This window comes from Panthera uncia (genome assembly GCF_023721935.1).
Source record: "Panthera uncia isolate 11264 chromosome A1 unlocalized genomic scaffold, Puncia_PCG_1.0 HiC_scaffold_16, whole genome shotgun sequence".
In the NCBI taxonomy this organism is placed as follows: Eukaryota; Metazoa; Chordata; class Mammalia; order Carnivora; family Felidae; genus Panthera; species Panthera uncia.
Window position 1 is genome coordinate 19,118,175 of NW_026057576.1, and position 12,745 is coordinate 19,130,919.

The 12,745-nt window shown below is 37.2% G+C and overlaps 1 protein-coding gene across 2 annotated transcripts in view; it reads left to right on the top strand.

The window, feature by feature from the left end:
• The window catches only part of INTS6 (integrator complex subunit 6), an 89,608-nt gene that overhangs the window by 73,435 nt on the left and 3,428 nt on the right, over positions 1 to 12,745 (top strand). For both annotated transcript variants that reach the window (XM_049647438.1, XM_049647437.1), the window contains 6 exons: positions 1,154 to 1,264; positions 2,268 to 2,483; positions 6,386 to 6,512; positions 7,578 to 7,720; positions 7,924 to 8,155; positions 12,205 to 12,576. In XM_049647438.1, the coding sequence (XP_049503395.1) occupies positions 1,154 to 1,264; positions 2,268 to 2,483; positions 6,386 to 6,512; positions 7,578 to 7,720; positions 7,924 to 8,155; positions 12,205 to 12,576 (1,201 nt within the window). The remainder of the gene's footprint in view (positions 1 to 1,153; positions 1,265 to 2,267; positions 2,484 to 6,385; positions 6,513 to 7,577; positions 7,721 to 7,923; positions 8,156 to 12,204; positions 12,577 to 12,745) is intronic.

The window sequence follows — 12,745 nt, forward strand, 5'->3', positions numbered from 1 at the left end:
ATTATTAAATATATTATTTACTTTTTGAAAAAGTAACCTCTTACTAAAAAGACCAATGCTAAAAGCACTTTTAAACATTACTTTTACTTTTAAAAATGGAGGAATAGTATAGCATTTGACTATAATCCTTCTAAATGGTCTCTACTAAGAGCATTAGTGTCTTGAGCTTTGAAAATCATATTTTAGAGTTGTAAGAGATGAGTTGTGTGTCTAGCACATGGCGCCTGCCATGTAAGAGAGTGAAAAGAAAGACGCACTGAATATGAACTGTTATGTCTGTTGACTTACTTCTGTTTTCCTAGCAACCTGGGGAATTCAGGCAAAGCTACATGGATTTGAGATGTCAGAGCTGGATTTGATTCCAGTTTGACACCAGTGCATATACACTGTCTGGTGTCAGTGAATGGCTGTCATCCTTTTTTGACTGTTTCCCACTCAAATATACTGGTGATTTTTTTCGTTGCACAAGTGGTTTCGACTGGGCTCTCCTTACAATTGAAAAGTATTACACTATACATAGCAAATATTAAACTGGCTTTTCCTTCTTATTTTTCCCTCTGAGCTTGTTTTGATTTTTCAGTTCAGCTAATAGTAACAGTAGTAATGATTAGCACTTACTGAATGCCTCCTGTGTACCAGATGCTTTTATATGTGCTTTACATGTATAGTTCATTTAATCCCATGGCAACCCTATGAAGTAGATACTATTATTGTTATACAAAAGAAAACTTCAGACACAGAGAAGTGATATAACTTGGTCCAGGGTCACAAAGCTAGTGAATGGTTGAGCCACAACCCACTCAGTTACCCAAAGTAGAAGTCTTCCATTTTTCTTGACTTCTTTTCACTTACTACTTAATTTCTATCAAATTTACCTCTGTGATCTGTATCTTCCCCATTTCTTCCAAACTTAGTATCTCCAAGGATACTAAGGAGTCCAGGACTTTACCCTTTCTTGCCCGGGTGTTGGTAAAATATAGCCTCTAGTCCTTTTTAAGGCAAACATTTCACTGAAATACAAATATGATCATGTTACTCTCTTATTGAAGAAAAGAAGAAAGTCTTTCTTGGGAAATCTTCAAAACTGACAATACATGTAGCCATAAGTTTTTGACAAGTTTAGGATTGAGTGATATTTTCTTTTTTCCTATAGCCTTTGAAGAAAGCTGTTAGAATGATGGGAGCACCTAACCTAATAGCAGACAGTATGGAATATGGACTTAGTTACAGTGTCATTTCATACCTCAAAAAGTTGAGTCAACAGGTAATGTTAAGAAATAGAACCATTAAGTATTTTGAATGGTTTTCAATGCAAATGTTAGTTCTCCTGGTTCTGATGGAATTACGTTATATGAATACATTATATGTTTTAAAACCACATATATATTAACATAATTCAGTCTCAAGTACGTGGTTTGCTGTTTTGGAATGTTAATTTCAAATAATAATTCCTAGTTTATGAAAGTGGCCTCATTAGTGTCCTAGAAATTCTGTGAACATTCGTTATGTTTTCTTTTGAGAAATGTATGTTAGAAAGTTGCTTTTCTTAAAAATCAGTTTCTTTTGCTTTATGTTTTAAAACCTGTAGTTTTTTTCTTTCAAAATGGGACTTTCTTTTGAAATATTTGTTGAAAACGCTGATTTTGTCATTTGGGGCATATCACAGTAATAGATTCTTTGGTAGTCAAGCAGTATGCAGTTAGACTGCCAAGATACTACTACTGTAGAGAATACATTATTTTTCCGGTACTTTTGCCATCACTACTTTAACTGCTAATTGAGATGTAGGTTGGAAAGAGTCAAAATATTGCTACTTGTTGTCAGTGAAAAACTACATCACTTTTTGTTATACCTGTGAAGATTTAATTATGTGCTAATAATAGTGTCTTTAAGTAAATATTGATGAGATTTTTTCCCCTAATTTTATATCACCTCTGATTTAGAAATACATATTTTCATTTAGGATGCACTTAAACATTTCATGATTTAAGTGTGGTGGCTATTAGTAAATAAAATAAAATTGAAATTGTTTTTGTTTGCCCTGCTCCGGAAGGTTATTATAGTGATTTAAAACTGTAAGACATTATTATTTAAGCTATATTTAGTTTACCAAGAACTTGACATAAACTGTGCTACTTGAGGTTTTAACTTCTTACATACTTTTAAAATATAAATATGTATTTAATTTATAGAAGACCAAAGCTATTAGTGTTTAATTTATTAATTTAGATTATGTCGAGACCAACTCTTATTTATTTTTACTTTAGGCCAAAATAGAATCTGATCGAGTCATCGGATCTGTAGGCAAAAAAGTAGTACAGGAAACTGGAATTAAAGTCCGAAGCCGATCACATGGTTTATCAATGGCTTATAGGAAAGATTTTCAACAGTTGCTCCAGGGAATTTCGGAGGATGTTCCTCACAGACTGCTAGACCTTAATATGAAAGAATACACTGGGTTCCAGGTTGCTTTGCTCAATAAGGTAATAGTTCTATGAATTTAATACTGCTCTGGATATATTCTGTTGTATTGTTGAATAAATCACATTTTCTATTAGCTGATATTTAGTTTGTCCAAACTTTAGGAATACTTCTATACCTCTGTAGACTAATGATCATTAATACTATCATTGAATGAGTGAATTTTAGAATTAAAAAATTATACATGCCAAATTGATGAATAGATCAGTAAGCCAACCCATTCACTTATTTGTTAAATTCTTTAATTTTTTTTTTTTTTTTAATTTTAGGGAGAACAGGGGAGAGAGGCAGAGAGAGAGAGACAGAGAGACAGAGAGACACATCTTAAGTAGGCTTCATACTCAGCACAGAGTTGGATGCAGGGCTCAATCCCACCACCTTAGGATCGTGACCTGAGTTGAAATTAAGAGCTGGATGCTCAACTGACTGAGCCACCCAGGTGTCCCCATTTATTTTATAGATGAGAAAACAGATGGGGCATCTAGCTGGCTCAGACGGTAGAGCATTTGACTCTTGTCTTGGTCATGAGTTTGAGCCCCATGTTGGATGTAAAGATTACTTTAAAAAAAGAAGGAAAGAATACAGAGGCTTAAAGATTGTCTAAAGTTACATAGCTAGTGGGAGGGTTCACTGTAGTTTGGTACCTAAACTGATGACCTTGGGTGCATAGCATGATTTTAAAATACTTTATGGATATTCATTATTATAAACATCCTCATCCCAGGGATGCCTGGGTGGCTCAGTAGTCAGTGAAGTGCCCAACTCTTGATCTCCGCTCAGGTCTTGATCTCAAGGTCATGAGTTGAAGCCCCACACTGGGCTCCATGCTGGGCGTGGGGCCTACTTTAAAAAAAAATTCTTCATCTCAGTAGCCTTTTTTTGTAGAAACAGACATGCCAATCTAAAATGTATATGGAAAGTTAAAGATCCTAGAATAGGTAAAAAATTTTGGAAAAAAATAATAAAGTTAGAAGACTTACACTATCTGTTTTGAAGCTTACTGTAAAGTTGTAATGATCATCAACATGTTCTGTTGTTGACATAAGGATAAACATATAGAGCAGTAGGACAGAAGAGAGTCTAGAAGTAGGCCCTCACACATATAGTCCGTTCATTTCTTTTTTTTTTTTTTTTTAACGTTTTTATTTTTTTTTTTTTGAGACAGAGAGAGAGAGAGCATGAATGGGGGAGGGCCAGAGAGAGGGAGACACAGAATCCGAAACAGGCTCCAGGCTCTGAGCTGTCAGCACAGAGCCCGACGCGGGGCTCGAACTCACGGACCGTGAGATCATGACCTGAGCCGAAGTCGGCCGCTTAACCGACTGAGCCACCCAGGCGCCCCTAGTCCGTTCATTTCTAACAGAGGTGCCAGAATAATTCAGTGGGTAAGAAGACAATCTCTTCAGACATAGTGCTGGGCTCATGTGGAATTTAAGAAGCAAAACAGATGAACAGAGGGGAAGGGAAGGCAAATAAGATAAAAACAAGAGGGCAAACCACAAGAGACTCTTAAATACAGAGAATAAACTGAGGGTTGCTGGAGGGGAGGTGGGTGGGTGGACACACTAAATGAGTGATGGGCGTTAAGGAGCGCACTTGTTGAGATGAGCACTTGGTGTTACATGTAAGTGATGAATCACTGAATTCTCGTCAAACCAATACTGCACTATATGTTAACTAACATGAGTCTGAATAAAATAAAGTAAAAACAAAATGAACAAAAAAAAAGAAATAGTGCTGGATCAATTGGATACCCATATTCAAAATAATAAACTTGACCCTTACATTACCAGTGCTCATGGTCTTAAATGTAAAAACTAAAACTATAAACTTCTGGAAGAAAACAGGAGAAAGTCTTCATGACATTGGGTTCAGGGGTCATTGATGATTTCTAAAATATAACACAAAAGGTACATACATAAAAAACTTGATAAATTGAACTTCATTAAAATTTAAACTTTTACACTTGAGATATCACCTCACACCAGTCAGAGTGGCTGAAATGAACAAATCAGGAGACTAGATGCTGGAGAGAATGTGGAGAAATGGGAACCTTCTTGCACTGTTGGTAGGAATGCAAACTGGTGCAGCTACTCTGGAAAACAGTGTGGAGTTTCCTCAAAAAATTAAAAATAGACCTACCCTATGACCCAGCAGTAGCACTGCTAGGAATTTACCCAAGGGATACAGGAGTGCTGATGCATAGGGGCACTTGTACCCCAATGTTTATAGCAGCACTTGCAACAATAAGCAAATTATAGAAAGACCCTAAATGTCCATCAACTGATGAATGGATAAAGAAACTGTGGTTGATATATACAGTGGAATACTACTTGGCAGTGAGAAAGAATGAAATACGGCCCTATGTAGCAACGTGGATGGAACTGGAGAGTGTGATGCTAAGTGAAATAAGTCATATAGAGAAAGACAGATACCATATGTTTTCACTCTTATGTGGATCCTGAGAAACTTAACAGGATACCATGGGGGAGGAGAAGGGAAAAAAAAATTAGGGAGGAAGGCAAACCATAAGAGACTCTTAAAAACTGAGAATAAACTGAGGGTTGATGGGGGGTGGAAGGGAGGGGAAAGTGGGTGATGGGCATTGAGGATGGCACCTGTTGGGATGAGCACTGGGTGTTGTATGGAAACCAGTTTGACAATAAATTTCATATTAAAAAAAATCAGCCATAGACCATATGTAAATGAATGGGTGTGACTGGGTTCCAATAAAACTTTATTTACAAAAAATAATAATAATAAAAAAATCAAAAAACAATTTAAACTTTTGTCTATAAAAGAAACTTGGTAAAATGAACAGGCAAACTACAGCCTGGGAGAAAAGTATGTACAGAATAAAGAATATGTATCAAAATACATGAAGAACTCCTACAACTCAATATAAAAAGACAAATATCTAATTAAAAATTGGCAAAATATCTGAGCAGTTACTCCACCAAATAAGATATACAGATTGAACATGCACGTAAAAAGATGCTGTACCTTAATGGTCATTAGGGAAATGTAAAATAAAACTACAATGAGATCCCACTTCCCATCCACTACACTGGCTATACTTGTTATATAATTAGCAGTTCTTCTTGTAGGTATCTACATGAGAGCAATGAAGACGTAGGTCCATATAAAGGCTTTATATGCAAATGTTCATAGTAGCATTATTCATAATAGCCAAAAACTGTAAAGAAAACTGTTCATCAAATGGAAAGTGGATAAAGATATGCTCTATCCATAGAATGGAATACTAGTCTGGAGTAAAAAAGAACAGACTAGTGATACATGAACAATGTGAATGAATCTCAAAATATCATCCTTAGTGAAAAAAAGCTAGATACAAAAGATTTGATATAGCAAAATTCCGTTTATAAAATGGAATGTAGGGAGACAGAAAGCAGATCGGTGGTTCCCTGGGGATAGGAAAAGGGATGGACTACAATGGGCACAAAGAACTTTTGTGGGATGATGGAAGTATTGTTAAACCAGATTGTGGTGATGGTTTCACAACTGTAAATTTACTGACACTCATCAAACTGTATACCTAAAATGGGTGATTTTATGGTATGTAAATCAAAGCTCTTTTTCTTTAAATTTTCAAAGTCTTTAAAATTTAGAAATTTGTTTTATAAGATACTTACTTTCCTTAGGCAGAATATATAATAAAATCTTGAAGAGATGTGAATTTGAGTTATTTGGTAAGTTCACTACCAATTTTTATCCTCTGGTTCCCAAAACAGTATATTAAGATTGCATCATAATTCTTTATTCTATTTTTAAAGCTAATTAGACTTGTATATCTTATTTCCAAACCTTTACTGCAGGCTAGAGATTTTAGTCTCTCTTAATTCTATATTTGAAAATAAATTTGCCTTTGAATGTTTTTCAATAGGATTTGAAGCCACAGACATTTAGGAACGCGTATGACATACCAAGGCGGAATCTTTTGGATCACTTAACAAGAATGAGATCTAATCTTTTGAAGAGCACCCGCAGATTTCTTAAAGGACAGGATGAAGGTTGGATCATAGTTTCAATAATGGTGTTTCTTTTGTGAATTTCTTTATACTGAAAAAACATAGTATAGTAGTGTAGCTTTTAAAGCATTGTAGTATCTAATTTTCTTTGTAAATTCAAACAAATGATGTAAAAAGTGAGTCGTCACTCATTCTCAGAATTTCTTTCTACCATCACTGTTTCCCCCAAATTTTATTCCCCAGAGGTGACACCCTTTGTTAGCAGCTTAGTATCTTTTTTGGCTTTGTTCATGCATTCACACACACAGGTCCACACATGCACAATCATTTTCTTGTGATACACAATACTAGCATCTGGTGGTTTAACTTGGATGGTGAATACATGTCCTGTTCCTTCAGTTATACCCATGGCACTGACCACAGATCAAGTCAGATGAGAATTTAACTCTTTGCCATCTCTGACGTAAGCATTCCAGCTATACCTTTATTTACGTATTTGTTTAAATGTTTATTTGTTTATTTTGAGACCGAGAGAGCGCGAGCGTACTTTGGGGAGGGGAGTGGGTGGGGAGAGAATCCCAAGCAAGCTCCACATTCAGCGCGGAGTCTGACACGGGGCTCCATCTCACGACTGTGAGATCATGACCTGCGCCGAAATCAAGAGTCAGACGCTTAACCAACTAAGCCATCTGGGGACCCCTCCCACCATAGCTTTATATAAAAAGGGTTATCTATATGTGATATGTCTTTTCTATAAATTCTGCTATAATTAAATTCTGCTTATTTGGAATATAATAGAAGAGACATTCCTTTTCATGGTAATGTTAACACATATTTGCTTATTCTATACACTCAAATTAACTGCAATATTTTTGTTTTATTTAGAAGGTAAAATCAGTTCTTTTAAATTTTATTTTAAAAATCTCAAAGACTTCATTTATGCCACAATATTTATGACGACAAACCAATTTTGCATATATGGGAAGGGAAGACTGCCTAGGATAACCCCAGATAGCATTCAAATATAAGAAGGTATTATTTGATAATTAAACAGAGTATCATTTCAGTGAGGTTAACTTTTGTTATTGCTCTGTTCTGTTTGAAAAGATCAAGTGCACAGTGTTCCTATAGCACAAATGGGGAATTACCAGGAATACCTCAAGCAAGTACCTTCTCCACTAAGAGAACTTGATCCTGATCAGCCTCGAAGGTTGCATACATTTGGCAACCCATTTAAGCTAGATAAAAAGGTAAGCTTGAAACGTTCCATTGTATAATTTATTTGTGGATTTAACAGTTCTAATTTCACTAAAGTAAGCTGAAGCTGTTTTGTTGGTAGACTAATAAATGTTAACATAGTTATAATCTAGTTGCTTTAATGGGAACTGGAATTAGTTGTGCCATTTAAAAACTATATGTAAATCTAGGGAAATTATATTCTCTTTTGTTATAGGGTATGATGATAGATGAAGCAGATGAATTTGTGGCTGGACCTCAAAATAAACATAAACGACCTGGAGAACCAAATATGCAAGGGATCCCTAAAAGACGTCGCTGTATGTCTCCACTGCTGAGAGGCAGACAACAGAATCCAGTTGTGAACAATCATATTGGAGGAAAAGGACCACCTGTACCTATGACTCAAGCACAGCCAGATCTTATTAAACCCCTTCCTCTTCATAAAAGTAAGAGTTTTTTAAAAATAAACATTATTTGCTGCTATTTGTTTTTTGTGTGGGGAAGAGATTTTTGTAATAAAGTATAGAAAAAATTGATAAAGTCTAAGAGTGTCTAGAGAAGATAATTGTTTATTCTAAATTAGCGTGTAATCATTTTGTAGTCCTTTTAGTGAACATTTGGACATTTCATGTATTTATTATGCTTTATTATAGCTGTCATGATCTAAATATCATTTATAAGCCTTAAGTATTTCAAAATAACAGTTATAGGGATGTTCTCAATACCCATAGAAAGGTGGTTTTCAATTACAGGTAACTTCAGCAACTAATTATTAAATACATATGCTACGGTAAACAGTGCTAGGCATTGAGGTATCGCAGTGAACGAGACAATAGTGATCTCTGTCCCCATTTAGAATGAGGAAAGACAGTCATTGAACATTTCATTAGAAGTGCGGTGAATGTTCAGAAGGGAAGTCAAGTATGTTTTGGAAGCATGTGGCAAGAGGATTTTAGTCTGTGCGGTCAAGGCACTTTATTGAGGAAGTTACGTTTAAGCCAACATTGGAAGGATGAATGGGAGTTGTTTCACTAAAGCTGTGCATTCAGTAGTCTTGCTAAGCAGTCTGCTGCATACCGTGTGTATAGTAGTAGTATAAGAAGAGTCTGTGCAAACGTATACAGTAAAGAGAAGCAGTTAAGGGGCTGAAAGAACTCTAGTATAGCAAAGGTGTTGGGGGTGAGGTAAGATGAGAGGTGAAAGATAGGTTGAGGCCAGATCATGGAGCGCCTTGGAGGCCATTGTAAAGATTCCAGACTTTAAGGACAATGAGGATCTTTGAAAGGTTTGAGAAGCTAGTGACCTCATCTGGTTAGCATTTTATAAAGACCAGGCTGACTGTCCTGGGCAGAGTACTGTTAGGGAAGAACAAGAATGGATGTAGGGGAACTCTTAGTAAATTAATGGAATCATTAATTATAGGTAGTGATCATTTGTGGCTTATAACTGGAGAGAACCAAATATTATATAACTCCTGAAGGGTTTATACAATATCACTTCTGAAATACTCTTGCCAAAAAACAAAAAAGAAAGAAATCGAACCTTAACCTGATCAAGCCTCTAGATCTAACTACCAATTTATAGGAAATACAAGGATAGGAAAACATATTAAATGACAAAATAGGGAGACAATTAGCATAATCCAGATGGTGGGACACTGTAAGACAAAGAATATGGGATATGTGTATCTCCAGAAAAAATGCATAGAAAAAAAGAGAAGTACAGAAGGATTTTATAGATTAAAAGGTAGTTAAACGACCTATAAACCAATGACAGTGTGCAGGCCTGATTTGAACCCTGAATCAAACAAAATCAAACTTCCCTCCACAGACAGAAAATATATAAAGTAATTAGAGATTGTGAACACTGATAAGATATTTGATGCCATTAAATAATTATTAGATGCACAGAAAGCAGTTAAGGAACCCAAGGAAGAGCTAATGACCTGCTAGTGGAGTTGTGAGAAGAACATGTATTTGAGAAATACTTGGACACATCAGTAAAGACTTGATGACGACTGGCTGGATGTTGGAGTCAGGGCAAGAGAGTTGAGAGATGCTTGGTAGGTGAGGGTAACGGGGTGGAGTAGAAGAGCAGATGATGAGTGATTTTAGAGGTGCCTATTAAGTTAGCCACATGGAGATCCTAAGGTAGAAGATGGATATTTTAGTTTAGAACTAAAGAAGAGACTGGGATAAAGAGGGAGGTGCAGGAGGCAGTCTTAGCCCCAATTGAAGTGAATTAAATCACACCAAAGAAAACAGTGAGAAGAAAAAGCCTAGAACAGAACTTTGAAAGTGCTAAAGTTAAGGAGAGAAATGAGTTTCAGGAAAGATTGAGAAAGAAGAATCCAAGAAATAGGAGATGAGAAGAATTTGGTGTCGTGAGAGCTAAAGGGAAAGAGAATCGAGTGGTTGGTGGTTTCAAATGCTCCTGAAACAGGTCGGTCAAAGGGATTAGAAAAGTTCTATTGGCCTTTGGCTCCCTTAGCAAGAGCAGTTTTGCTCCCACAAAATCACTGGGAAGGCAGACAGGAGTGGTCCAGAGCCCAGAAGAAAGAATGCTACTTCCAGTGAAGCAGAAAGGGTATGGGCACAAGTTGAACAGTGGCAGGTAGAGGAAGTTCCTGTTTCACAGCTCTGCTTTCCTTTCCTCTGTGAAGTGAGAGGTGATGTATGCTCCTGAGTGGGAGGCAGGGGTTGGGAAAGTCCGAGATGTTAAGAGAGCGGCGAAGGTTAGAATGATCTTTTGTGGGAGAGGGAGGAAATGTTGTAATAAGATTGCTGGGTCCTGTTTCTCCACTAGTGCTCATCATTCCAAATGCACATCTAGAGCAAGCAGATAGAGTCGGCAGATTTGGGGTTTTGCCTGGCAGGGAGGACGACAGAATGAGGGAATTTAGGACATTGGTAAAAAGTAATGCATATGGGGTATAAGTTGGGTAGACAAGAAAGGGGAATCTAGAAGGTAGGATCCGCTCACTGGGAGGGAGAAAGTGGAGGAGATGCTGAAGTAAGAGTCTGGCTGAGTTACAGAGCCGACAGCAGGAGTCCTGCAAAGATAAGGGTTATGCTCCTCTGCCCGTGAATTTGTGTTTGATTTGACAGCCAGACAAGGTGAGACATTAAAGAATTGAGGCCATGTTCTTGGCAGGTGATCTGCTTAGACACTGAAGTCCCACGCAACAGTAATTCTTAAACTTTAATGTGTCATTGCATCACCAGGGGATCTAGTTAAACTGCAGATTCTGAATTCATTGTTTAGGGCAGGGCTCAAGGTGAACATGTCTAGCCAGCTTTCTGATGGTGCTAACACTGCTTGTGTTAGACCACATTTTGAGTAGTAATGATCTAGGATAATGCCCAAGGGACATCAGGGTGGGAGGAAGACTGTGAGCCAGGTATGACCAGAGAGGTGTGCCTTAGAGATCAGTAAAGACAGTGATAGGAGAGACAGGATGAGTGTAGTGGCCTCTACTTCCTCCCTCCCATTTATCAGAGCAAGAGTGTTAAACGAGTGCAGGGAGAAAGTAACTTGAAGTGGCCCTGGAAGGTGAAGGAATCGGTGACTGTACCTCCTTATTTTAAGTCCATGGAGAGTGTTTGAGAGAAAGCAGTCTCTAACTCCAAGTCTGAAAAGAAGAGCAGTTTCTTTGTCAGAGAGCTGCGTTTCAGTTAAAGTGGGAGTCGTTACAGAGAATATTTAGGAAAATTTGCAAATCACGGATGGGGATTTAGGAGGGAGTCAGAAGTTTGAGGGCTTTTGGTGGGCATGAGTTTACCTTTGGACGATAAATGAGGGAAGTACAGATGACTTCAGCGGGTGTCCTGGAGGGTTGGTGAGCAGTCAGGGAACTTACAGTTCAGCTGCTTTCTGTGGGGGGCAAGTGTTTGCAAGCTTTTTTAAGTCCAGTAATCTGATGAACTGCAGCGGGCACCAGGCTGTGGGCACTGTTCTGCGTTGCTCAACTAAAGACTGGATGAGTGGTTATAAGAAAAGAGTGTACTGTCAAGTGACCTGTCTGACAGTGGGTTCCCAGCAGAATATTGAACACTTTGGACTCCCTGTGTTTACTTTTGCCTCTAAATGATAGTAGACTGTATAAGGCAGAGGTAAGTTGGAATGAGTTAGGACTCTCTAAGGAAAGGGTAACCCTGATAATCTTGGTCATATATGTTCCCCTAAAGCATTCGAAATCTGCTTCTTCAATAAAATTGCCATAGAATAAAGCAGAGAACTAAAAGTTGTGTGAAATTGGCTTTTATTTTTTTTCCTAAGGGCAAAAATGTTACAGATTTTGTAAATACTGTAAATGTTTCACATTGAAACCCACCATCTCTTTGGCAAATCTTAAGAACCGTATCATATTATTTGTTAATTTGCATCCATCAAGGAGATTAGTTGTGATTTGCTGTAATATTATTTGTTGCTTTTTTCTTACTGGGTGCTTTGAAGTTGGCTCATGTCAACTTTTTCTTCTTATCTTTGTTTTTAGTTTCGGAAGCCACTAATGATTCGACAATAGATGATGTGGTTGAAAATCATGTTGCAGACCAACTTTCATCAGATATTACACCAAATGCTATGGATACTGAATTTTCAACTTCTTCTCCAGCCAGTTTACTGGAACGACCAACCAATCATACAGAGGCGCTTGGTCATGACCATTTAGGAACTAATGACCTCACTGTTGGTGGATATTTAGAAAATCACGAGGAGCCAAGAGATAAAGAACAATGTCCTGAAGAGAATATACCAGCATCTTCACTCAACAAAGGAAAGAAATTGATGCATTGCAGAAGCCATGAAGAGGTCAACACTGAACTAAAAGCACAAATAATGAAAGAGATCCGAAAGCCAGGAAGAAGTATGTATAATTAGAGGCAAACCCCATATTTGATATCTGTGTGGGCTCAAAAAAAAAAAAAATTAATTAGAAGCATATACCTGATTCTCGATCAGTTTTGAACAGCATTTCAGCTATGTAAGATTTGATCTTTATTCAGCCTACACACACTAAATGTCTGTTATATCCA